The sequence below is a fragment of the Clinocottus analis genome, unplaced genomic scaffold (assembly GCF_023055335.1).
Source record: "Clinocottus analis isolate CAN_PGR_092001 unplaced genomic scaffold, fCliAna1.0.p SCAF_2, whole genome shotgun sequence".
Classification (NCBI taxonomy): Eukaryota; Metazoa; Chordata; class Actinopteri; order Perciformes; family Cottidae; genus Clinocottus; species Clinocottus analis.
The window spans coordinates 11,403,069-11,430,353 of NW_027175931.1; the positions used below are offsets into that span (position 1 = coordinate 11,403,069).

Genomic DNA, 27,285 nt, shown 5'->3' on the forward strand with positions numbered 1-27,285 from the left:
CACGACTGCTTACCCTGCCCACCTCAGCATTGGTGTAAACCTGGTATAAGCTGGTGGTATTCATGCTTAAGTAGTTGGAAGTATTTTTGTAGCTACTGTTATTATTAGTTTATGTACCAGGCTTTTTTGGACACATTTATTTGAGAAGTGATGAAAATCAATGGCTGAGTTTGGAACAGTAATTCAGAAAATAAAAGCAGAAAGACAATTATATAGTTCGGGAGCTCTGACAGCAAAAAAAGATTTCAAACCTGATGCATAAGAAGCTGAATACTGCTTGCTCACTCTCTTACCGGGTAGTTAATTGCAGTCATTGTGCATTTCATGTGTAAACTAAGTATCAGTAGATACCAGCAGAATTAAAAACACAGGCTGAGATTTAAAAGGGGGTTGATAAGGTTGAAATCAAGCTGAAGCATGTGCTTGAGTGATTATTAAGTATTTAAATAGGTTCCTCAAATGACATGCAAGCGGGTACGGCTCAACAAAATCTCACCATGAACCATCTGATACCTTTTTTTATTCTTTCCTAAAACTGTAGAATTTGTTTTTGTGCAGGAGACCCAGTCCTTCATCTGTGTCCTGCTGCTCATTACTGTGATGGTCTGCCTGGCAATGACTTTAATGGAGGGACCGGACCCAGGCCATGTCCGTTGTACACTTATCGAGCTTCGCCTGGAGCGGGCAGCAAGGGTGACTGCCTGCCCTGCCCTCCTGGTTCACACTGTAACAGAACAGGTGTGACACTCTGCATCAAACTGACCACAACCACTACATCCTTTGGCTTTTTTTTTTAATGAAGTGTGAAATACACATTAATATTCCTCTCTCTTGCAGGTTTGAATTTACATTTGTAGGACAGGTCAAAGAAAATGTATAAATAACATTTATAAATAAACATAGAATTTTGGTTATAATGTGTGAAGTGATTGATGGGTTTGTCAGAAACCTGTAATCTTCCAGGGCTTACAGACTACTCCAACAGTCCGTGCCCACCTGGTTTCTGGTGCAGTGGGTTTGGACCCCCCATCCTCTGCCCTGCAGGCACCAAGAGGCCCCATCCTGGAGCGACTGCACCTAGCCAGTGTGTGTCATGTGCAGGGGGAACCTTCTGCCCAGACCCTCGAGTTACAGGGAAGCCCAATGTGGAGGGGGTACCCTGCAGGGCATCTTATCAATGCCCCATGGGTAAGTTCATTAACACAGTTTACAATGGTAGCATGGTATATTAGATTATGCGTGTGAGAACTTTTTTTTTTGTTGAATAAATGCCTTTCTCCCTGAAGACAGTAATGAGGTTCTGCAGTAATGAGTTCAGTAATGAGTTTTTGCTCATAATCCAGGTGCAGTCTCAGAGATGCTCTGCAGAGCTGGCTCGTACTGTGGACCTCAGACTGCTGAGCCTCCCGTCTGTCCTAAAGGGTATTTTTGTCCTGAGGGATCTCATACCTACAACACCCCCAAGCAACTGTGAGTGCATGAAAGGTCAACTATCCTGAATAGAAACCTGGCTCAAAAGACTGACATGGAAACAATAGTGTAACTGTGTAACTGTTGAAATGAAAAGCGTAGTAGACTTGGATTGATCCTCCATGTTGCATGATAAAGCTTTATAAATAATCCTTTTGTCATGCCCCACAGCTGTCCTTTTCCCTACTACTGCCCAGCCAATAGTTCTGCCATGAAGTCCTGCAAAGGGGGTTTTATGCCTGTCAACACCAGTGACCTCAGAGGATCCAAAACCAGCTGTTGTCATGTGTGTGAGGGGGGCACCTATCGTCGGCACCTCTCCCCCATCACACAATGCCTTCCATGTCCACCAGGATACTTTTGCTACCCAGGTTCTCTGCTCACCACCACAAATCATTAAATATTTCAAGCTGTACTTATTTATTGTCATGCCTTACTTATTACAAATGATGTGTGTATTTATCTTAATTCTACAGGTACAGACCACTACAAAAGTAACCCTTGCCCTATTGGGTATCTCTGTCCAATGGGATCCATCCAACCAATACCCTGCCCCCCTGGCTTCTTTGGTAACCTTACTCATGCTGAGACAATGGGTGATTGTCACCCATGCCCAGCTGGCACATTCAACCACCTGCCTGCTCAGAAGGCCTGCTTTCCGTGTGGCAGCTCCTCCACCTCAACAGCTGGTTTGATCAAATTAGATGTTTCTAGATAACTCAGATCACATGACATACTTTTATTTAAACAATAATAATAATAAATAATATGTGTATTCGGTTAAATTACAGTTTCAAAAGTGCTCATTTTTAAAGAAAAATATTTCATGTGACATCTGTTTCCTCAGGAACTTCTTCTTGTACCTGTATTGGTAAGAATCGTGCATTTCAGCACTCGGATGGTTCGTGTTTGTGCAGAACTGGTTTCATCTTCTACAATGAACTGGATTTCAAAAGTTCTACCTCTGACAGTAAATTGGACTGCCAGCCTGAGGTCAGTGGGATGTAGCAGCTATCAGTGTATTCATTGATACATCAGACTTTGGATACAGGGTTAAGTAAGTAACAATGAATAGATTAGGTCCTATCACAGGATCCATTGACAATAAGAAACATGTAGAAAATTGCTTTACCTTATCTATCAGACATTTGTATCTTAGACATGTCAACATTATAAAATCACCTCAATGTTGCCCAAATGTTGACAGTTCAATCAAATATATTCACTTGCATACAAAATCTTCTTCAAAAGTTTTCGCTGAACGAAAAAGTAGATTTATTGAAAGTCTGACGTTGAAAGTTCCCAGAAGCGTAGAAACAACTGATACACCCTTTAGTGTTGTTGCCACAAATAAAGGATCAACCTGTGAAAAACAATGGCTTGATGTTTCGCAATGATTTTACAATATAATTAGTTTTTGCAGATGATGTGGAAATCAATATGACACGGTGAGATGGGGAATGGGCAATTTTCTCTGACTGTTTTTCAATCAAGAATGATGTAATTGCCAGCAAGGTGTGTGTGTTTGTGTGTGTGTCTGTGTGTGTGTGTGTGTTCCAGGTAAACAGGCGTTGCTCCACAGGTCAGGTACGTCTGGCGGCATCCAGAAAGTGTGTATCACCCTTCCTCCACTCCTGTAATATCACCTGTGGACAACATGGAGGAACTCTGGATGTGGCGATGGGGATGTGAATCTAATTTATAATTTTCAATTCAACTTCAAAATACCTTGAAAGGTCAATTACTATTAAGAATTTCCCTGTAAAAAAACACTAAAGTGTGCTATGCTGTCTGTCTTTATGTCTCTTGTGTTATCTGCCTGATGCTGATGCGCTAGCTGCCAGTGTGAGCAGTATGTGTCTGCTGAAGAGCTTTGCAACACTTCCTGCCTTTCCAGACTACCTCAGCTCTCTGCCCAGTTCCCCTCAGATGGGCATCTGCTGCTCTGCCTCAAAGAAAGAGACAAGTTGGTGTGGTCCAGGGTGAGGGAGCAAATAAACGAATGATTGACAATACCTTACAAGATAATGGATTTCTTACCTACTCATGAATTACATTAAATGTCTGGACGGATGTGAGGAAGGATTTTCGGAAACTGTTTCCTTCAGATAAGAAAACACACTATCGTGGCAATATCAAATTAGTATTGTACTGATCCAGCCAAGAGATTTTTCAGATTGTAAATCTCACTAGATCAGTTTGTTAGCGGGAATCTTGGTGCAAAATGTATCAGGATCTCAGCAGGACACCTGGAAAAACTGCTGCAGCTGCACATTTGGTAATATCATTGCATTATTGCAAAGTAGCAATGGAGCTCTTTTCTTCATGAAGGAGAATTTATAAGATAAAATAAGATAATCCAATATTAGTCCCTCAGTGGGGAAGTTACAGGATTACAACATCATAGCTTACAAGAAAATAAAGATTTAAAAAAATCAAGTAATATAAATAAACAGTAGAACAGTAATAAAACAAAAAATACCAAAAATAAACAGGAAGAAAAATATTAAATACACAGATAGAATAAAAATGTGTATATAGACATTTTCTTTGCAGTTTTACCAAAATAACTGGTCTCATAATTTTAAGATTGTTTTATCACCTGTGTATGAATGTGCATGTGCATATGCACTGGGTTTAGTCCTGTTTAGAGATATTTAGCAACCATTACCTTTTAGACAGCTAATTGTCTGTGTAATGTCCTTTCCACACAATATTCTTCTTCTCAAGTACAAGACATTTCACTACACTTTAAACCATTTTGTGTCTAAAATATAAACATTAGTTCACCATAAAATAATGTTTTGCCAAAGTAAATGCAATTTGAATGTTTTTTCAAATTTAGAACAGGCATCAATGTACTTTATATATAAGTATACCAGTAATCAGAAAAATATTATAGGACTTATGGACAAACACAATATGCCATATCTAGTCTTTATATTATTCGTTCTCCAACATGGGGAAAACTGTTCAGATGCAAATGGCCTCTCAAGATTAGATATTGATATCTTGTCTTTTAATTTCTTGAATTTATATACTACGTGTGCTGTTCTATTGTGTTGCAGTAGCAGTTCTTATTGAGCAATTGTTTCCGTTTACTTCCAGACTGTAATAAATATTTTAGGACCAGATATCCACGCAAAGAGTATTGGTAAAATCCATTTGATCCAGTTTGGCCCTGAAGGGGTGTTTGGTTGGATTCCCACACAGAAAGAGCTCATCAAGCAGTTCCTGTCAGGTGACTAAACTTCTATTGTCTATCTTTAATCAAGCCATTTAAGTTTTGTATCGTGTATCATTTAAAGTGATAATGCTGTCTAAACCCTGAGCACCTATTTATTTTTTTGACTCAGAACCAATAGAACTCCTAAATACAAGACACAGAAAGAGGAGAGATATGGGAGATGCTGAGGACGACAATGCTTCTGACATCGCTGTCCTTCCTCGTATTCCCAACCCCATCGTCTGTCTGTCCTCGGGCGACATGCTACTTTTCCATCTTGCCATCAACCACACTGGTAACACAGATTTTGTTTACTTTCACATTATTATTCTCTTTATTATAGTGGAAAATGCCAGTTCTTTATGTTTTAAACACATTCAACTTTCTCAAACTTTCGTTATATCCGTTAGACCGCCATCTCAGCCACTTTCCAGTGTATCAGAAAGACCACCTGTTTAACAGTAACCCCAGCTGGGACTTCGGTGCCTTCAGACGACTGCAGATACTCATGAAACAGACAAACCTAAACTCTACAAGGTAGTGTTGTGTCTATACTGCAGGTAGAGCCTCAAGTGTTGATACATTTTGATGCATCCCTGCTATAACACAAACTTTCTTATGTTCCTCTCTTTCTTCTCAGGTTTGCCCATGTGTTTTCAGAAACTGGGAAGTATGTGTTTGTTGACAGTGCTGTCCCAGATTGGAGTATGGTGGTGGTGGTCAGTGAGGAGGGGACAGAGTGTGCCCCTCGGGCCTCTGCCCTCCAGCCCATGACCCCGGCACAGCTGGTGAAGTACGGGATCATGAAGCAGCACAGACTTAACCTTCTTCCTGACTGGGGAGCGATAGCAGGTGTGTATCCTCTCTGTTCATTATTAATGAATACTCAACATTATATCCTGCCGGTGCATGGCTGTTATGAGTTTGCTTGCTATTTCATCATGACACAATGCTAACTGTGCCTTCCAGGGACCCTCAGTCTGCTGTTGGTTGTAGTTGTGGTTTTGACCACCACAGTGCTAGTTCTGCGACCCGACAAAGCAAAACTTTTCTCCCAGCGGAGGACAAAGCCAAAGTGGCGCAGCCTCGGAGAGCCCTTCTGTCCGGTGGATTGTGTTTGCAGTGAAGACAGGTAAATTGGCTTGACGTCAGAACTGATGGTTTGGTTTATCCTAGTATAACATACCATGTATGTATCAGTTATGAAACTTGCTGAAAGGCACCCTTCTCTCTGTCTCATTGTCTTTGTCAACCTCTCTGCTATATATACACTTTGTAAGATGACATATAACAAATACATGTGTGGCTTCGTATTTGTGTTTCAGCATAGCTGTTCCAAGCTTAGGCGGCTTACTAGGCAGTAGGGGTGTAGGAGAGGGAGCGGAAGCTGAGGAGCCCGCTGTTTCAAGAGGAGGTAAGCTCACTGTTTATTAACTTGTGCTGTCGATCAACAAGCCCCTTTCATAAAGAATGTTGGCGTTGTAGTGTCTGGAAATCACGGTGATGTGTTGGGATGTGCTTGCCAGATGATAAGATAAGGTGAATTGCTGTGCGACTGTTCCAATACAAAGTGTGACAAATACATAACAAGCACAAAAGTATAGATAGTGTTGTGCCGCCACCCCACATACAGGGCAGATGAGGCGGTTTGGCACCGTAGAATTTTAAAAAGGGAAGCTGAAGAACCAGGTTAATGAACAGGAATAGTGCAAAATAAAGTGGAACGCTTTTCATGTTGGGGAGAAAGCCCTCATGAAAGGGCGTAAAGAAAACCTTTTATAATTATAACATTCGTAAAACATATACAAAAATCAGGATGGATCATGCAAATATAAATGGAAGGCATTAGGCTAGGTGAGTTGCATGTCGATATATATTTACAATATTAGTTATGAATTATAGGAAAGTACAGAATGGCAATGCAGAAATCCCAAATTCCTAAATCCTACATTATTTTATTAATTGTATAGTGCTGTGAGCTGCACGGTGGTGTGGTGGCCCGCACTGTCGACCCACAGGAAGAGGGGCCCTTGTTTGTGGCAGCGTAGGTTCTCTTCTCTATATTGTATATATTTATTTGTCTGTCTATATTTGCCATGGCGCAAGGTCAGCTAAAATGTCTCCAATTATCTATCCTAAGTCGTGTGACATAGGAGTCCACAGTCATGTGGCTGTACTCAGATGCAGCCGTGTTTGAGCTTCACATGCTGATAACAACAGCGGTAACACGCTGAAGTTAAGCAGGTACAATTCATACCACGTTCAACAGTTCAGTGTGTTAGCTCAAAGGAAAGCTGAGGCTAATGGAAATGTCAATCATTTTGCAGGTGTTTATTCACACTGGACAAATTGAAATCTTTATCTGATAATGGCATGAAAAGTCAGTTAGATTCATCTTGTGAGAGCCATAAATGTCTGCAGTGAATGTCAAAGCAATCCATCTGAATGTCGAGATATTTCATTCTTGACCGAAGTGGTTTACCCACTGAACGACCGACAATGACCACCAATAAATCAATTATTTGGGGTATTGCTTTTTTCTTTCCACTTCATGATAATGTTCCAAAGGTAGAACCGGCTTCAATGGTTCTCTCCTTGTGCATATTACATTATTCATGCAGCTTGATCGGGTCTTAAGAGGCCATTGGTCTCGTCATTATGAAACTATCCCGCATGACCAGGTAGTAGTTAACAGCCTATTCCCCATTTGATTGATGATGAAGAAAATAATGGCCAATATCACACTCTAATTACTTGTTATTTTCCTTCTGTCTCTGGCTCTCTACTTAGCATCTGCAATTTTAATTCAAGTGCTTATTATTCATTGCATGCTTCATTCAGACTGTCTAAATAGCTAGAGATACTGAATTGTTATGGAGTCTAGTCAATCAAGTTTTTTATTTCAAGGTGCAGCCATTCATCAGGAGTGTATCTCCTCATTTCTTTAGGGTGCCATCATGATACTTTTCCCACAGCCCAATTCTAATTGACAGATTATTGACATTTACTGCGCCCATTTAGGAAGTGTGCCAGGGCGCTGTAATTTGGAGGAGTTAAATGTGAAGACTCTGTTTGACAAACTAGAGGATCAGAACCTGCACATAGCCTCACAACTGGCCCGACACCGCAAAGACACACATGAGTTTTATAGAAACATTTGTCAGCAGGCTGAAACAATCAAGGTGAGTTTTATTATGGTGAGATGAATGCATACAACTTAATATGAATTCATTATTGACAATAATACATGGAATATTACAGATTTATGGTCACAAGAAAATTTTAAACTTTTGTTCCAGAATGTCTTTGACAGTATGGATCATAAAAAAATGAGCCTTCTTAAAGAGCTGCTAGTCCATAACGCCATGAGGGATAAACCATCTAACAGCATTGCAGGAGCGAGAGATGCACAAGGTAAACCTGAGTGATTATGATGAAATAGGATTCTATTGGAGAAAATTATCTTTTCAAAGTCAAACAAAATAATTGTATTGAAGAAAAAATGTCTAATCATAAAACCTAGGTGGTTAAAGTTAATAGTTTTTCAATTGAAAGTACTTTCATTCACTTTCTTGTCGAGAAGATTAATACCTCTTTCTCTGTATGATGAATATAAAACTCCATCTTGTTTGCTTAGCTTAGCACAAAGAACCGAGTTGTAAAAATGACAATGTGGGGTTATTTGTGGATTAAACAAATAAGATATAACCTGTTGAGTGCAGGTAGGTGGACCAGGTTAGCTGCTTCACCCTGTTTCAACCATTTATGCTAAGCTAGGCTAATTTGCTACTCGCGAGTAAAGTGAATAAGCATTTCCCAATACATCAGACTATTCAGTCTTGTAATATTTTGTGACATCATTGAGGATAACACACAATTGTGTGCAAGTCTATTATTGTATTTAATGTGCCTAAAGACTCATATCAACCTTTAAAGCAAACGTTAACCGTTGTGATTTAATTATTAAATGTTTTTCTCTCCATTTTTCCTGCATGGGACTGGAACAACTTCATCAACCCAGCTGAGACCTCTGTAGCAATACTGGGAGCTGTACTGCGGTCAGTGGAAGCTCTCGTATGCAGGCTGACAGGAGAATCTTGGCAGAACCAGGATTTGCCTGGCCTCCCATACTGCCAACACACACCTCTTGATGCCAGGGAATGCGAAGAACAAGCTGGATACACACAAACCGGTGACAACAACATGTGTTATACACAGGTACTGTCGTGGTATTTGATGTCTGTGTCATGCATGTATGGAATAGTTAAGAGGAGAATAATTCTGTCGTTTAAATTGTGTCCACAGTTTTCATCAGTGAATCTGACCAAAGCAGACCGAGGTAGGGAACAGAAATGTTGGTTGAATTTTGGATGTTTTATCACCCCAGTGAGACGCCTCTGTCTCCCCCAGTTCATCTACAGAGCACAGCTCCCTGTCTCAGTGACCACGACTTGTCTAGGCTGGTCAGTATATCTCCTCTGTTCAAGACCCTGCAGGAAATCCAGCAGTCTTTACAGAACCTTACCACAGCTGAGTCTAATCCGCAGCTCCACAATGGTACATAAACATGATTGTATAAGCCTGTAAGAGACATTAAACTCATAATGAATGTCAAAACAAATTGTGGTATAAAAATGAAGCTTTTACTTCTGTTTTTTTCACAGCTACAGAGCATTCTGCCCAGAATGATGATGGACAATTTATCCCGACGGCCCTTGACAACCTCTCACCTCAACACTCGGCTGTTTTCCTGTTCGGTTGCCAGGTGATGCAGTTGCTTGCAAACTGCCCCCTGTTCCCTTCTGTGCTTCTGCTAATGGCCAAGTCAATACCTGTTTCTTCCTCTTCCTCTAATGAGGCTCAGCTGGCACATTGCTCAGGGGACTATTATTTTGATGCAACCAATCAAATCCTTTATCTGTCAGAGGCAACGCTTCATCACGTGGGACATTTCATTGCTACTATTCTGCAGTCCATGGCCTACATAGCATCAGGTAATCAGACAGACCGTCGTAGACGAGAGTCCTCAGCCCCAGTTTTGTGCCATTGTTTGGCAACATTCATATAATACAGTACAATAACTCTGGCAATCATCTTTGAAAGCACAAAGTATTCCTCTTTGGATGATATTAGTTGTTCTTTTTTTGCATATCAAGGATCCAAACCTCAGAGCTTCATGCAAAATCTTCATGAGGCCATTTCAGCTTTAGGCCTTCAGCTTTTCAACTTGTCTTTCGCATGTAATGTAACAGAGGTGAGGTGCTATGTGATTTAAACATCCTCCTACTGCACAGGTAGAGGCAGATGACACTTGTTGCTTTCTTTTTACAGACACATTTTAATGCTTCAGAGGGGCAGCATGGAGCCTTAGTTGAGGAATTTCTCAACATCAGAATTCCCACTGAAGCGCAGTTCACCGAGCACCTGTTAGCTAGCAGGTTGGTGAGAAAGATAAAACATACAGCAGGGAATAGTATGCCCTTTAAACAAAATGATGAACTGAAATACTTTTCTGCCCATCTTCCACTTTAGACTTCAGAAATACAAATGTTTCAAGTTAGAGCAGCTCATCTCAAACATCAAACAGAGATCAACTGAGGACACAAATACAAGTAAGACAATTGTACTTTTTTTTGTAACTATTTGTAAAGTTTAAAATCAACGACAACAATTTCTTTGAACTATTCACAGGATGGCAAAATATTGTAAAGCACCACATTTTATATTAAAGAGCACGTGAATGAGTCCTAAGCCTTTTAGGGATCATTGTGTGTTTTCAAACTATTGTTTTCTCCTAGGAGCCATCGATCAATAACGGCAGTCTTTTCAGTGTAACCAATTGTTTCTCTATATTTCACAATAGTAATGCACTTATAGAAACAAATGAACAGATTTGATTATCATTTCAAATTGAAGTTAGACACCTTTTCAATTATTCTTAGTCTGAAGTTATAAAAACATCATTAAAACTAAACAATTTTAACTAAAGCTTTTCCTTTTAACCAAATGGTCTAATATTCTTATGTACACACTACATGACTTGACTGACAGCACGCAAATGAGCATTGAAACTCTGAATCTTCTTAAAGCAATAGTCAGTTGAGCAGAATAATCTTATATTAGTAGATATTTCAATCGTTTTCACTTTTTGATCAATTCAGTTACCATTTAGACATTTAACCAACATTATTACTTTTATTCTGAAGAATCAAAAGTCTTGTTTAATTTCTGCAGGTTTGCCACCAAAAGGAACACCAATGCAGGTACCGATCAGTTATAAAAATACATTATGTTAATTGAGGAGAATATTCACTGCCCTCCATACATCACACGTTACTTCACCATATCCTCAATTACAGATGTCCTGCATAGAGGAAGAAATTGACCGTACAAACGAGTCCTTCTTGCAACTGAGCGTGCAGCTACAGAAAAGAGCTCAAATGAGCACAACGCTAAAGGAAAGAGAAAACAGTGCTGAGAACCTTTCTGAGGTAATTATCTATAATATTACACATTTCATATAATATGACATAAATCTCAAAATGAATCTGCATGCTAGTTTAATGCATTTTGATGATGCTGTCTTAGTTTTTTATTTCTTACAAATTTCAACATGCTGAGATATTTATTTTCTACTTTCTCCCTGCTCATCCGCATTCCATACATGTAAATTATATATTACATTGATACGTTAAGTGGATTTTTTTTTTTATTATCATTTAAGCATTTTGCTGATGTTCACTTGCTCCTTTTCAGTCCTGACTGAAGAGAAAAATGTAGGAATCATTATGCATGAATATAATGTGTGCCTTCATTTGCATATTTGCATCGTTGCTGGAGACTATGCGCATGAATCTATGTATATATTTTACCACATATCATCTACAGTACATTCTCTGTCATTTATCCTTATGCAGAAGGCCACACCAACAAGCATGCCAAGTCTGAGTCGCAATGGAACAACCCTGCTGGAACTGAAGAGATGCTATGTATCACAGCGCCTCAATGAGCTCCAAATGACATTAGGCAGGATCAGACAGAGCCAGCAGCATGACAGCGAGTCAAAAGATGGAACAAGAAGCAATACTCAAACAGACAGCAGCACCACTCAGCAGGAGCAAAGGGATCATTATCCTGACATAAATGACTGGAGTCCGACCGGCGGCCAGCGGCAGGACAGTTTTCCATCTGGCAAGAGTCACAGCCAACAAAGAGTAGAGAGCAAAGGTCTCGGTAACTCTGAACTGGAGGGTCATATTTCTGACCAGCTGATGAGTGACACTGTCCAGAGCAACAACCCTGACACGTTATTAGACTGCCAGATGCTGGAGAGCCAAGATCAGCTGCGGGTTAATGACTCAGGAAAGCAGGAGCTAAACAGTCAGACCACACAAGATGATACAACTGGACATAAAGATAGTGATAACATGTGAGGGCGGCGGTGAGACTCAATTACCAAATAGTTTCTTAGACATGAGTTAATACTGACCTTGACCATATGGAAGACAATAATATTATGCTGAATGAACACAAAGTGTTACTTCTCTTTCTCCCTGTTGTAGAGGGGACCACCTACGTCTTCATAAGTATGTCATGTTTCTCTTTGCAAACATGCAGTTCCTCTGACCTGTCGTCTCAAATCCTTATGGGTTGTCGTGACCTGTCTCTATAACCAACAGGTTCACCAAATGAAACTAAAAGTAGCCACTAAACTTCAAGTCTTGTGAGAAAGGTCTATGATGCGCGACTGCTGCCTTCTTTGGGTTCGATCATTTATCTGACGCACAGGGTTCTAGTTCTTATAATAGAAAGTGAGTATTCCTACAGGGTGCTGGGAGCCAAATCAGAAGGTCAGATGGAACAAGTCTTCACTTACTATCAGTGTTAGCTTGGAGCTCTGTGCCAAGGCCCCAGGTTAAATCTGGCATTGCGTTGGAGAAGTGTGTGTGTGTGTGTGTGTGTGTGTGTGTGTGTGTGTGTGTGTGTGTGTGTGTGTGTGTGTGTGTGTGCGCGCGTGTGTGCGCATGCGCGTACGAGGGCTGGTTCAGTGACTCCCTGAGATTATATGCCTTATCAATTAGATTAGCTGCTATGTGCCACTGAGTTGGCCTCACGGTGGGACATGGCATCAAGCACTGTGTGTGTCATCAGTGGTCCAGGATTATGTTTGCTCTAGTTGTTCAGATCAACAAAAGGGATATTTTCAGAAAGACTCTCTTTTGTGATGTTTGTGTGACTATATGTGTATACAAATTTATGTATAAATAGTATAGACATTATATATGAATTGCATAGAAAACATATTGTATGAAGTCTGCTATTGTTCAGAGATAATGAAAAGCTAAAGGCTAACATCTTAAAAGTGTGAGCCAAGACTCAAAGTAAAGACCATGCTCAAATGCTTCTGTTTGTTGTACAAACTCACCCATTTTAGATAATCATTTTGTTTTTGAATAATGAAGTCTCAACATTAGCAGACTTCTTGTTCTTGTATTCTTGTGATATATTTAGAATGTAATGCATGTAATTTATAATTGGAAACGTTGCTGGATGCACAGATACAGATGGATTGAGACTGAATGTGATAGATGTTGAGAGAGATGAGTACACTGAACCAATAGATTGATTTTTTTCTCGCAAGCTGCACGTGCAATTTGCAACTGAGTTTCCAACATGTTTCATCCATGACTGTCTGCTGTAATCATGTTGGAATCTTGAAATCCTTCAAAATCCCTCGAAATCTGCTCTCCACAGTAGACCCATATGGGGGCCCGCACACATGCACACACACACACACACACACACACACACATGCACACACACACGCACACACACATATACAGTATGAGCCAACACAAACTCTTTCTCACCTGCTTATTTTTTCCCAGTCACTTAAATTAATCACTCCCTAATATAAACTGCTGGTTATTGTTGTCCTCTTGCTTTTCAGGTTTGGAGCTGGTGCACCCTTTGGGGTCAAATGTATCCTAAAATACTCAAAGGTGCTGTATTAAACATAAAAAGGGGTTGGACCTGAACACAGAAAAACACTTTCAGATTGAAAGCTTATGATTTATTTGTATTTTTGTTGATAGTTAAAAAAAACAAAAACAAGCTGCGTTTAGATTTCCTGTTGTCTTCCTCGGTCTGGGATCTGTCACTAAGCATGTCTCCTGTAGTCACCATGGGACTGCATTACTGTTGCCATGGTTTCTTTATCTGCAGGATGTGGTTCATCCTCGCCTGCCATATTTAGTCTGCTTCTCAGAGCGCCGGCCCACTGCTGATGCTGAGAGCAACACCAGAGTGCACTGAGCTCGCTGCTTTTTTTTACGTTACAAATTACAAATAATAACTGAAAAAAAACTGTGAGTCATTCTTTACCAGCTATTAGCATTTTACAGCTCTAATACAGTTTGTTCATAAACTCATCTTTTTTTTAAACTTTGTATTTTATTGTTATATTTCTAACACAATAGAACAGTCCCTGACATATGACCTCTGAAAACAAGGCACATACTAAACAAATTAAAACTGTTACAATAATTATAATAATTTACCAAATGGTGAGCACATCTGTAAACATATATGTATCTCCACATACATGCATACGCATGTATACACAGATATGCAAACATACATATCCATCTACATACATAGCCGTCTACATAAACACATTGTCCATGAGCTAGCAGCATACCAATCTATAGCGTTTTTATTACTATTACTATTATTAAATGGGAGGAAAACAATAATGACTACAGTAGGTTTACAGAAAGGTATCACACTCATTTTGATGTTTACAGATAGATACAAACAAATATATTTAAAACAGATAATGCTGAAATTCTTAAATCCTTCATTCATTTTCTAAATAATCCTCTACTTACTCCAGATACAGTGGCAGCGAGATTAAATATGTTGACGCTACAGTGAGATTATTGTTTCTCTTTCCGGCCTGAGAATGCCTTATCCTTCTTTCTGGGAAAAAAAAATCGAACAGATTAATATGTTGTCATTGTTTATAATCAGAAAGAGGTTTTCATTGTAAAAAAAAAAAAAAACACACAAAAAGGGCTTATTCACATGTCTTTTCATACAAGTAAGATAGATTTTCCACAATAAATAGTTGGGAAAACAATATTGATATTTATATTTGATTTAGTTCTGGTAAAAAGTGAAAGACCGGAAAAAGAAAATGTACCCTGTGGATTCAATTTGTTGACAATTGTATTGCATCCTCAACACATTATTCCAGTTTTTCATTAGAGTCAGTTTCCTTTAGTTATTTTAGTGAGAGACCAACATGTTTGATTTAATTACTCTATTCAGCAGCCTTCAATCCTCTTCTGGTGCAGGTTGTGTTGGTGTGATGTGCTTTTACCTGACTCGTTGTAACACAATGTAATAAAATCATTATTATTCACCCTTTGTGTTCAGCTTTGTTTATCCCTTTTATTATTAAAAGAAAGGAAAGGCAACTGTTGCTAAATCGAGGTCATCAGCCTGTACCTAAATATAGAATGAGTATCACAGCAAAGGTCGAGCCCTTTTAAGGCTCAACTCCAGAGGATAGAAAATCATTTGATTAGTGCATCGGGTCTTGCACAGTATTTTATCAGCTTCATGGCAGCAGTGAGTCACAGATGCAGTCTATGTGTGTATCATTCAAATGATTTCAAAACACTAAGTCAGATTATGAATCGTTGCAAGTATGTTATGATTGTTATGCCTATAAGTGTGGACAGAGCAGATGCATCAGATTGTACAGTATGTGCGCTTTGTAAACCTTAAGCCACACTGTTGGCCTGAGGCTACAATAATATAGATCACTAAAAACCGTGAACTGACCCACTGTATCCTCTGAACACTAGTCCTATTGGACAGCAGCAATAATGCACGTTACTGATGTCTATGAAATGTCCTAAATTAAATAAAAGCCCTGCTAGCAGCTGCAAAACAACAGGAGGCTTTTACAGATGACCACCAGTTGTGTCTTGTTGTTTTTCTTCAGCTTTAATGGAACTGAATTGCTTTCAGTTTCACATGATACAAAGTAAGCTCTGTTTTGTTTATTTAGTCAAAAAGAAGAAAAAAAAAGCAAAGGGAAACAGGCATGCATGAAGAGTTGGTTAGGCGGACGCTGGTGGAAGTGATATGGACGTGCACGTTGTCTTGTAGGAGGGAGCGACTCACGCATGCGCATCAAAGCCTCTGCTCTGCCAGCGCTCAGGGACTGATGCAAAAACAAAGGCAGTGAGCTGCGGCTGGGAAATGTTATCCGTCATCCTTAATTGAGGAAAATATACCTCAAACAATTAATGGAGTTATTCTTTGAGCAGTGAAACGAGAGAAGCGCCACCATTTATTTAGCTGTTTGTGTAAACAAGACTGGAGGTCTTGCAACAGTACTACATCGGCTTTTGAGAATCCACAGGTTCTTCCTCTTCGCTTGGTTTCTTTTTCTTTTTTCCTTCTCCTATGTTTCTGGATGGATCTGGACTGAATGAAAGCAGCAGAAGGACGACTCGCTCTTCGTGGGCTTGTTTATGTCACCGAGTGGAACGAATAATGAAGTTAGTGCTTTCTAGATAGATGTTGCATGACAGGGCGATATTGGCAGAGTCGAATTGAAATGAGCACGTAGAGATTGCACAGCCTCATGTGTGCAACTCTTGCCGTTTGCAATCTTTCGTGGATTTCCAGTCGTGGAGAGGGAAGTTACCTGCGCGCTCATCGATCGAGGAGAGGCGCTGTCTGTGGTGCTGAAGTCATCCCAACAACTCCTGTTATCTTACTGCTGGCCTTGTGTGAACACAACTTCAGGGTTTCTCCTGAAAGCAACAGTCTGCCAGCAGCTCCAGAAAGAGCCTAATATGGTAACTCAAACCAGGGTTCATCTGCAAACTTTGGTACTTTTGATTTTTGTTGGTAAGTATAACTTTAGATTGTGAATGTTACATGTTTTAATGCAACCCGATGTCCTGTTACATAGATGCATACATGAGTAGTCCCATGCTTTATTTATGGATTGTAAACCCAACTCTCTGTGAACTCAAAACCCACTTTTAGAGCAGCTTCCCTGACCCCTGCAGACAACAACAACACTCAGTATTGTGCTAATTTAAGCACAAATAAATCAAGGACAGACAGCTTTAGTTATTTCCCTTTTTATTTTTTCACTCACTATCAGTCTCTCTGTTTCTCTGTTCTATTTCAATGCATTTGTATGAGCCCTGAGCAAAAAAAAAGATGAGATGGAATTGATGTTGTCACTGTCTGCCCTGAAGGACTTAAGGTTATATAAGAGCACGGGACCCAATACACACACACAAACATCCATGTGGCGAGCTCACTGAGAATAATGCCTCACTTCACTCAGAAGATGTTTGTAATCCTCTTAATTCTTTCCTTCCAAGTTATCATCCTCTTCCTGCCTTTATTCAATGTTGCCTTCTCTTGCAATGCATTTATTCATCAATCATTTTTTCTCTTCTTCCTGCTTGCCCACAATAATTTGCCGTCCTCCTACACTACCACAGTCCCTCCCTCCATTTATTCCTCCTTCTGCCAGCTATACTAATGGGCAGAGGCCGTCATTACTGTTTACTGGCCTGGATGATCTTGCATTTGCTATCAGTATTGTGACTCAAGACTCTCCAGTGCTCACGGAGCTGTATAATTGAATTTGTGTCTTTTTAACGCTTGCTTAGTTTTGTGTCTGGCTCTATGTAAGTGCCGAGTGCAGGGGCTGATGACCTCAATAAGAAACACTGGGCCATGAGTTTTGTTAATACATCTGACAGGGTCTTGTGCATGGTTGTATTCCCACGGTCATTAATGAAGTCTAACAACGTCCTCAGGCCTGTACAACAAAAAGTATTTCTTCCATAAGACTTCTAGAAGATGACTTATAGCTCCACCTTTCAGCACATTTACTTTGAAATGCTTTTGTTTTTACTATGAGCCCACTCTGTGGTTTGTTTATAGTGGGTGTTGAAAAGCTCTCTAAAATGAAAATATTGTTTTTATTCAATTACTGATTAACTAAATCTAAAAGTTAAAAAAATACACTCATTTGAACAATATTTTTTGTCCAATATAGCTTTTCCACTCAACAATAATTAACTTGTAAAAAAGAAATTATATGTATGAGTTATCCTTTACTGAAATATTTAAATCCACATAAAAATATCAAAATTGACTGGTTGATTGACGCATACAACCGCAAAGTGGTAATTCTAGTAACTTCAAACATTTTTTTATGACGTCTCCTACTTTAATATAAAGTCTATTCTCAGTCTTTGCTTCTACATCACACTTGCATATGTTGCATACGAGTTGCTTACTGGAGCAGGACTGGCTTCTAAACTAGTAACGATCACCTTGCACCTTTACATCCTAAACTCACATTTAAAACGAGCACAAATACACATTCAGCAGTTGAAAGTGAAAAAAACAACTCTGCACAGAGATCCTTCTCCAACGTGAAGGTCAAACACAAAGTAACAATAATAAGCAAAACTGTAGAGGGGGTCTTTAAACATTTGAACTGAGCTTTCTTTGGGCTACTTTGTTGACATTTCCATGCTCCTGCAGTCCACCTGAGCCGGCCAGTGTGTGTCGATGTCCCGTCGGCAACTGATGCAGTCCTGGGGAAGTCCATGAAGTTGACCTGCATTTATTGTATGAAGAGGGATGAGATCAAATCAAAGACACGTGTGAATTGGTACTATAAGCCAAACGAAGAAGATGACATCGCAGCTAACACAACTCATGTAGGCCCCAGCTACACTATTATGTATCACATGACATGTTGTATGTGTTTATACTAATATGTTTGGGAGGAGATATATTTTATACAAGCCTGCTTGTCTTTCCTCTCTCCTAGATATTCAAGTATGATGTTAACACTCCGGTTGAGGTGGACGGACCATTTAAGGGACGCCTGGCCTGGAATGGGAGCCAGGACTTGCAAGATGTCTCCATTCGAATTATCAACGTCACCTATAATGACAGTGGCATATATGAGTGCATTGTCTCACGCGAGTTTGAGTTTGATGTATACTTCAAACCCTCAGCCTCCATCACCAAGGAAATCAAGCTGAAGGTGAAAGCGGAAGGTGCGGCTAATAGTTATCCACTTTTTTCTATTTTATTTTGGCCTGTTCATGTTCTGTGCTCATGTTCAGCAAAACGCTTAGTTTCTACAGCTCAGTGTTTAGTCCAGCTATGATCTGTGTGGGGACAAATCAGTTTTGGAAGTTCAATCCAGAGCTACACATGTTGTTATTCAGATCACAGACGTGTGTTTCATTGCCCTATAGGCATTGGTCCCGTGAGATCAACAACTCAGATATTACCCTTGAAATTACTGCTTAGAACTCTTAAATGGTTACTAAATTGTTTCAATCTGTTGTCTCTGTATGACCTTATTAGTAAACTAGAGCATTAGCGAGAAGATTAGCTTTAAGTTATTCGTAATGTTTGTTATCGGTGCCATTGGGCCAGATTGCGACACCACACTTGTGGAGGGTCAGGCCGTATTGGTGGGTCTGCGAGAGGGAAGGGAGGCTCGGGAGAGCCAGGACCAGGATTAAGCAAAGCAGGCAGTAAGAGTTACCTCATGGAATCTGGTGCTCGGAAACCCTTCCGCCTTCGTCCACGGTAATCAACACAAAATGAAAGTTACTTGTAGAAAATTTACGCTTTTTCCCCAATCTATTTAATCCATCTGTAAAAATTCAAGAAAGACTTTTACAGACCTGAATAAATGCATTATTCATATTTAGCCTTTAAAAGCTTTCCAAAAGACAATATATGTTTCCACAGGACTGGCTGTACAGCGAAATATCTTAAATATGTCAGAAGGATGAAGAGAAGGAGGAGGTTACAGCTGAGAATTAACAATCCCTCCCGGTACAAATACAAGTCTGTGCCATGTTGACTTCTGAGTACTGTTCTCTTTGTGCTGTATGTCTCTCATTCGATGTTGCATAAAGTGTTTATCCGATTGCTTTAAGTGGGGTATGCATGTTATTATATATTTCCAACTTCCTCTTGCAACGTTTTCACTAAATGATGCATCAGTGTGAGGGCACTAACAACACCACTTTCCTTCTCTCCCCTTTGTTGCCACTGTACTGAGGAGGAATAACTGTGTGTCTTGTTTTGTCTGCCTTTATTGTTCATCAAAGCTTTCTTCTGTGGTCATTGAAGTGGGTTAATTCAAACCAACTACTTTGCTATCTATGATAAGGGGTAATGTATTCTGCTTCCCGAATGCTTGCCTTGCTGAATGTGTCATTTTCCACCTTGATCGAATATACAACATGTATATTTGGAACTACTTTTTGAAAAGGTCTTCAACTTTACATTATATTAATCTGCTTGCATGTGGTATATAGTTCACTGTCAGAGGCATTTAAAGACACATGCCAGGCAAGCTGTATCCCAGTGTTTGGTTTTTATCTGAAAAAAAGAAGATTGAAAATTGGATCAGATTTTCCTCCGAAGTGCAACTATTCAAAATATACCACAGTTTGATCTTTTACACATGTTCAACAGCCTCTCCTTCACATTTCATACACGTGGGACCAAATTTCATACAAGCCACCAATCAGTGTATACTGCACATTACAGCTGGGAATCATGTTACGGTAATGCTGTCCATAGTAGCAGAATGGATTAGTTTCCCGCCAAGCATATCTGTGCATTCCCATCTAAGGGATTATATTGCACTAATAGCCTCTATTCGCAGAGACTGCAGAATCAAATCAGTGAAAGCTGTTAACTCTCTAGTCAGCAGGTTTTCTGGAATTTGGTACACACTCACTGGCACAGTGGTTCACAGTGGCTCATAATGGTCCTGACATTAAAGATATTCAAGGATAGATTCCAATTTTCCAACTTAGGTGTACATTTGAAATGGATTTTTCTTGCTGAAATCACTTCTTTTCATTCCAGCCATTAAAAAATAAAATCTTCCAATGGATTTCCTTTGGAAGTGATGGGGACAATCCACAGTCCTTAAAAAAAGGACGAAGAAGAAAAAGAAGAAGAAGAAAAAAAACCCCTACAGCCTTCTTCTTTGTAGTTTAAAATTACATTTTTGGTGTCTATTCGTTGCTGTGGAAACACAAAGAGGACATTCTGTACAAAAATTGATAAAATTTTGCCAGGTACCTGCCGAGTATGAGGAACTTACACATGCTCATATTAACTTCAGTCCCAGTTTTGTTCCCCATCACTTACACTAGAAGCCCTATTTTAATGTTCATAGTGTCATCAGACAGCTTTGAAATAATGCAAACCTATCTCCTTAAGACAAATTACATTCAAAGATATTACTTAATGAGTTCTAATTGAATAAGTTGTACATTTGGAGACATTAAAGTGTGACCTATAATAATGCCCTGGGAACCACCATGACTTTGCATATATATCATATTTCATGTTTAAAGGTACCCTGTGGAGTTCTTGACAACTAGCAGCCCTATGGAGCATTGTTTGGGCCTCTGTTTTGTTTGTGCTATAGAATTACATAAGGTTGCACATGCACCCTGCCATTTGTTTCACTTTACTTTACCAACGGACACTTGTTGGCTGAATGTCAACAAATCTTGCAATGCAGCAACAAAAGCCGCAAATAAGAAAAGGTTGGATGTAAACAATGCACAATTGAACGCATTTCGAAAACAAATTGTCCCTTCAATTGTTTTCTTTTGAAGAAAATGAACACAACACATCTGGTAGAACTTCAGGATATGCCTGAATGCCAACAAAACTTTTGTTTGTGACCAAAAAAACTCCACAAGCCACCTTTAACCCCATAGGCTCTATCATCATTGTACTACAGGTGTGGCCATAATGTTCTGTATGCAACATAGTTCGGTCACGATTTTTAACAGGATGCCCACTGGAACACTTGACCTGGTTTTGTTCCAACTTCAGCATTGTATTAACTATTGCACCAATTGAGTTGGACTGTTACCACAGAAACATTGCCTTCTCTATAATGACTGAGAGTTGATTGTCAGCACTGTTGTACATACATGAACAAGCGTAACACCTTCTTAAATATAGTGAATAACGAGAGTCTCCCCTGCTCCATTCAACACAGAGAGATTCATAGGAAGGATGCAAACTGAATAATACATGTTACTTGCTATTGTTTGTGCCCCACAGCCACTGGAGATCCTGCAGCTCTCTACTCTGAGATCATGATGTATGTGCTGCTGGTGTGCTTGACCTTATGGCTGCTAGTAGAGATGGTCTACTGCTACAGGAAGATTTCCAAGTCAGATGAGCAGGAACAGGACACAGCGTGAGTCTCACACAGACGCCAAAGTATGGATGCAAACACAGATAAGTGTGAGTCTGGGTACGAAGGAAAGCAGGGAATTGGAAAACACACCCATTTCCAGAGTGCAACAGCAAAGCAGTGGGTTAATATTATGAGTCACCAAGACAGTGTCTGCCAAATATGTGTGTATGCCTGGGTGTCTGGTTATTACATAATAATAATAAGCAATTTAGAAACAGGTCTGCAAAGGGAGACAGACAAACAGACAGAGAGTTATTTAAGTCTACGCTGCATCCGTTCGTAACTTCCTGCAACAGCAATCTGTCTTTTCACTTAGACTACCTGACCGGCCTGAATAATTCTAAGCAATGCTGACTGTTCTTTTTCTGAACAGCCTTTTTACATCTGTGGTGGATTTGCAGCTCCATCAGAAATCCTTATTCTGCAGCACCTTGTATGCACTGACAAAGACTCTAATGTGCCTGTATAGTCAGCTCCCTCCGGGTTGGCTTGGAGCTGAAGAGGCCAGGCAATCTGGGTTGACAACTTCTGAACAGGCAATTTATGTCTCGAACAGAACAATCAAAGATGCACATGTGCTTATCCAGTTATTGTAGTTTGCGGGCATTTAATGCTGATTCCAAACACAACACAACTTATTAGAGAAGCAATGTAAAGTATCTCTCATGTTTACAGTAACTATATTATCCTTTTAGTTCTCGAATTAATTAACCAATCACTGGTACGAAAAATAGAGAAAATAAAGACCTCTCTCGTAAAGTCTTTGGATGTAATTACTGTAAGTTGCAGACCTGTAAAGCATTATCAAAAAAGGGACAAAAACACAAAGAACACATATAATAGTCCAATGAATATTTTTAAGTTTGTAATTGTTGATCAGCCAAAATAAGATATGATATATATGTCAATTTGTGCTCTTGGAAATTGTGGTCAGCATGTTTCAGTATTTTCTAACATGTTATAGACAACACAATCAATTAAGGAAATGTTAAAATCAATGAATCAAAACTGATCTTTTTTTCAGCCCCAGCAAGGATTTAAGCAGAGCCACATGAAATCAATAAGGTGTATTTTACATTGGTAAATAAAGGCCATGAAAATTACAGATGCATCATTATGTGGCACATTTAAGCCATGAGGGGGCCGTGGACTTATGTTATTTTTAAGGTATAAATCAGTCCTCAGCATTTAAAGAAAGATTATTGATCAATGTTTAATTCAAAGCATCAAGTGATCGAATGTGCGTAACTCTAAACGTAATCAGGTCCTGCAGTGGAAAGAGTTAATGGGTTGTGGTCGTTATTGACCCGTATGACACACATCTCGCAGTAAGAATATACACCCTCTCAGAGAGGCTGTTTCGTGGTGGGCTTCTCAGCTACTCAGGCGTAATGGATATGTAGGCGACCAGAACATTTTAAGGTTAAATTTTGTGACGCATCAGTGGCTCAGATCATATTAGTCATGTTACTGAAGGGAAAGATGGAACGCGGCAGATAATCTGTGAAACATATATAGAATGAGGCTCTGTTTAAAATATGCTCTGGGGGATGTGCATTGCTCCGACATCATGAGTGAGAGACAAATATGAATGCACAGAAGGCCTACAGACCGACACGAGAAAAGTGTCATGTCACACCATTGTTCAAACCCTAACCAGCACTATTTTGTGGTTTATGGTAATAGAAAGTATACCACCAGGTCTTCGACACTCTTCTGTTTTTATACTAATCTGCCTGCAGGACAGACTACCTAGCCATTCCTTCTGAGCTGAAAGACAACCCAGTCGCTCCTGTTACCGAATAAAAGCTGTTATCAGTGACACGGTATTTTACATGTGACTCTCTCAACCTGATCCCGATCAGTGAAATCATCCCTCTCTTTTTCCACTCACTGTTTGTACTAATTATTTTAGACCCATAACTCATAAGTGCAGCTTTGTAGTGAAGTCCTGTTGCGTCAGCACCATGTGTGTCTCGTCTTGCTCATTCACTCGTCATTTTTGGAAATGTCACCTGATCACTAGTCCCCTGTTTGCTCTCTCTCCATTCCGTGTACAGTAGTAAAATATAAAAAAGAAAATGACAATTTTGTGTACATGCAATTCCAACACAGTTCCCTCATACATTCTAGTAATCTAAATTGTATGGCATTTGCATAAAGTTAGGTTCCTGAGTTATACTAATCCAAAGGGACACAGTTGTTTATGTGAACTTAATTATGTTGAAGTTGTATATCGTTTCATTTTGCAGTCAGCAATATGCCACTAGTTATTTAGCAAATAAATGTGTCCATGTGGAGTAAGATTGAACACGTTTTCTGCTCTTTTTAGATATTAACCGAACACGATGGAACTTTGATGACAGTACAAGGCATGGAGTCCACAAGCTCGTTGATGCTACTATGAAGGTAGCATTACTTCCAGACAGCCATGCAAATTTGGCCAACCGAACTCCCCTGTGTATCAACAAAAAAGTGCTAATTTTTTTCTCCTCCTTTCCTCCTCACATTCTTTTTTTACCTTCGTGGCAGGAATCTGAAATTAAGTGTTTTCTCAAATACAGCAGGTTAAAGAGTGTTCTGCACTTATTATCAGTTAAATACCGGCCAGAGTATAGAGCTACTGAACATTTTCTTAGTAAGTAGTCTGTGATTTGTAACCTTTAAACAAGAGAAAAGATCCAACGAAAGAAACTGTCCTCCTAGCTGTTTATACAACTTGAATATCGACTCTGTAGTTCTTGTTTCATTTCAATTTTATAGACCGTGTTTGGATTTTGGGTCACAGTTTTATTTATTGTGGCCAATGTCTTTTTAAGGAACATGATATCAGCTTTTATAATGTATGGATGTGCATTTCTCCATGTTTTTGTGTTTATCAGTGGAGCCACAATGCAATGGTTAAGTTTTACTCGAGCAGTAACTCTGAAATGTATTCTCAAACTGTGGCTGGTTTTCTATAACAGTATCGCTATTGAAACTAAGTGTGTGTGCCGCTATGTAGATGTCTGTATAATATTTGATCCAATCATACCACAGATATGTATGAGTGAGCTCCTTTTGAAACATTAAATGCAATGCATTCCACAATCTGTGCTGAAGCTCTGTTCACTGTTCAAAGTGTTTAATTGTAAGTGCAGATGCCATTAAAATTCAATAATGATCAAGTCCACATGGAGATTGAGAGGAAAACACAGTATTGACTTCCAGCACCGTCAGTCTTATGTTCTTCCTATTATCTGTGACTGTGGTGCTGTTGAAAGGAATAACGTTACGACTCGGCATCAACCACAATGAAAACCTTTGTTGTTTCCAGCTCCCATTAACAGTGCCAGAAAAAAGCTAACAAAAAAAAGGATTTTGATTTGTTTCTACTTGTTAACTATTTTCAATAACAGCGCTGAGAAACAGCACCGTGGAGGACAGAGTTTTATTCAGTCGGAGCAGAGCCGGTCCAGATGAGCAGGGACAGAAAGGTTGTGGAAGACAGAGAAAGACAGCAAAAAGGGAAGACAGGAAGGGCGAAAGGGGAAAAGACTGTCACTGTCCGAGAGATGTGATGTACAGTACATTGCACTTTTAGGCGTGACACACAGCACACAGATATAGCAGCAGCTGTTGTTATAGCAACCCAGGCATGCCTGTAGCAATGTAGATTGCCTGACAAAGATATTACCATGCGAGTTGAGACACATTCATTTATGCACAGCCATACAAAAATGCAGAGTGGTTTATTACTTACGATGCATAAAATAGAGAAAGAAGCCACCAGTCACCCATCATGCTTTGCTTGAGGCTTAATAGACAGAAGAAATACCGCCACAGACCTACGTCAGATATATTGTCTGAATGGAAAATAGGTAATGTAACAAGTGCAACTTTTATCCATCCATCATGTTTACGTTAGATTGGTTATTGATTGTGCAACACATTTGATAAACTCTGCAACAGTATGGTATTATGGCTTTGAGATGCATAATGTAAGTGCCATTCTGTAACTATCCGCTCTCTCCTTCTGTCTGCCTCTCTGTGTCTCTCCTCCTTCCCTATCTATAATTACAATGTGCCTCCCGAAGGACACAACCCAGTAATATGTCCTATATTCTATGAATATACATTCAATTCAAACCACAAAGCCCCAACATTTGTGCTCTGTAACACATCACATCAAAGCATGTAATAGCTGTGACAACAAACACTCGTAATTTGAAACTAATTTTCTTCTCCTGAATGGAAATAGCTAATCAATATCCCACTGACAAAGCAGTCTGCACGCACAGCTTTTTTTTTTAAAGATATGTAGGCCTGTAGTCGATGTATCAAAGCATATCTATCACCTTTTGACTATAATTGCAGCCATTTTTCATTCTGCTATCATAAAATATTACCTTAAAACATCATTTATGTAATCTGCAGTGCACAATGTGTCGCCATCTATAAAGGGTATTTGTCTCCCCCTAGTGTAAAGCACATTATGTCATCAAACGTTGACAGGAAATCAAAGACAATTCATGAATATCTCTCCCACACACACATAAATACATGTTGTTGCAAAATTGTTTGATGAGGAAAACCATTTCTGCTTCCAAAGTTGCTGATGATGCTGATATTTTACAATACATTCAGATTTGTATGTTATTGATGTATCGATCATTTCTGTTTGGATGGTGGGTTGATCAGAGACGCTTGACTACGGCAGTGATTGCAGTCATCCAGAAACTCAAGCCATCGATTGTTGTTGATCGATAGTCATTTTGCTGGAGCTGAGTTCTGCTTAAACAATAAAGAGTTATGATTGATGACAACACATTGAAAAATACAAACTGAGTTATGCTTCGGTTTCCCATTTTCTAATCATGGCCTGTTAACCTAGACACCTGCTTTTCTCCCTTTTTCCACCTCTTCACTGCCCTCCTTCACTCTCCTCCTGATGGGTTCACTGTCTGTGTGGCTCCAGTTTCTAAAGAGATTTTCAGAGCATTGAATCAGATCAAGCTGGAGCTAAGGTGTTTCCACAGTAATTATTCTGTCTGCCAATTACCATTTCTTTTGGTGGCTAAAGACCAATGCACACATTTCAAATAGAGGCACAGAAATAGAATCAGTCCTTTTAAGGGATCTTTTCCGAGATAAGCACGGGCTACCCACTCATAATTTTAAAATATCCACACCTTTCATACTTCATACTTCTACACTATTAGATATAAACAGGGGTGCACATAACTTTTTCAGTGAGTTACTCAGGTGAGTACCGGGAGATGGT

At 39.5% G+C, this 27,285-nt stretch overlaps 3 protein-coding genes across 4 annotated transcripts; all 3 read left to right on the plus strand.

Moving 5' to 3' along the window:
• The first annotated feature begins 932 nt into the window (after positions 1–932).
• Positions 933–9,592, plus strand: si:ch211-286b4.4 (uncharacterized). The gene is made up of 18 exons (XM_068585939.1): positions 933–1,188; positions 1,344–1,470; positions 1,642–1,841; positions 1,947–1,983; positions 3,308–3,452; positions 4,579–4,711; positions 4,827–4,991; positions 5,107–5,233; positions 5,337–5,548; positions 5,666–5,828; positions 6,022–6,110; positions 7,718–7,878; positions 7,996–8,110; positions 8,718–8,914; positions 9,002–9,035; positions 9,107–9,253; positions 9,361–9,520; positions 9,577–9,592. Exons 1-18 carry the CDS (start codon positions 933–935, stop codon positions 9,590–9,592), a joined length of 2,484 nt encoding a protein of 827 aa, XP_068442040.1.
• A 4-nt stretch (positions 9,593–9,596) lies between these two features.
• Positions 9,597–13,079, plus strand: LOC137790787 (uncharacterized). The gene is made up of 7 exons (XM_068585313.1): positions 9,597–9,690; positions 9,853–9,950; positions 10,028–10,134; positions 10,229–10,308; positions 10,931–10,959; positions 11,056–11,187; positions 11,614–13,079. Exons 1-7 carry the CDS (start codon positions 9,672–9,674, stop codon positions 12,127–12,129), a joined length of 981 nt encoding a protein of 326 aa, XP_068441414.1. The 5' UTR covers positions 9,597–9,671; the 3' UTR covers positions 12,130–13,079.
• A 2,848-nt stretch (positions 13,080–15,927) lies between these two features.
• Positions 15,928–25,112, plus strand: scn3b (sodium channel, voltage-gated, type III, beta). Of its 2 annotated transcripts, XM_068585932.1 has the most exons (6): positions 15,928–16,627; positions 18,296–18,474; positions 18,588–18,819; positions 21,884–22,022; positions 23,765–23,848; positions 24,355–25,112. In XM_068585932.1, the coding sequence occupies exons 1-5, from the start codon at positions 16,573–16,575 to the stop codon at positions 23,826–23,828; spliced, it is 669 nt and encodes a 222-aa protein (XP_068442033.1). In that variant the 5' UTR covers positions 15,928–16,572; the 3' UTR covers positions 23,829–23,848; positions 24,355–25,112. The 2 variants fall into 2 exon arrangements, with proteins under 2 accessions (XP_068442033.1, XP_068442034.1); XM_068585933.1 differs by lacking the exon at positions 23,765–23,848.
• Positions 25,113–27,285: the final 2,173 nt, after the last annotated feature.

Excerpts from the sequence above, each read along its gene's own strand:
- LOC137790787 (XM_068585313.1), top strand. Across the intron at positions 9,951-10,027 it reads TCGCATGTAATGTAACAGAG|ACACATTTTAATGCTTCAGA; the intron begins GTGAGGTGCTAT and ends TTCTTTTTACAG. Across the intron at positions 10,135-10,228 it reads GAGCACCTGTTAGCTAGCAG|ACTTCAGAAATACAAATGTT; the intron begins GTTGGTGAGAAA and ends CTTCCACTTTAG.
- si:ch211-286b4.4 (XM_068585939.1), top strand. The coding sequence starts at position 933 with ATGGGTTTGTCAGAAACCTGTAATCTTCCAGGGCTTACAGACTACTCC. Across the intron at positions 8,915-9,001 it reads ACAACATGTGTTATACACAG|TTTTCATCAGTGAATCTGAC; the intron begins GTACTGTCGTGG and ends TTGTGTCCACAG. Across the intron at positions 9,254-9,360 it reads TAATCCGCAGCTCCACAATG|CTACAGAGCATTCTGCCCAG; the intron begins GTACATAAACAT and ends TTTTTTTCACAG.
- scn3b (XM_068585932.1), top strand. The coding sequence starts at position 16,573 with ATGGTAACTCAAACCAGGGTTCATCTGCAAACTTTGGTACTTTTGATT. Across the intron at positions 16,628-18,295 it reads GGTACTTTTGATTTTTGTTG|TCCACCTGAGCCGGCCAGTG; the intron begins GTAAGTATAACT and ends ATGCTCCTGCAG. Across the intron at positions 22,023-23,764 it reads GAGCAGGAACAGGACACAGC|GACAGACTACCTAGCCATTC; the intron begins GTGAGTCTCACA and ends ATCTGCCTGCAG.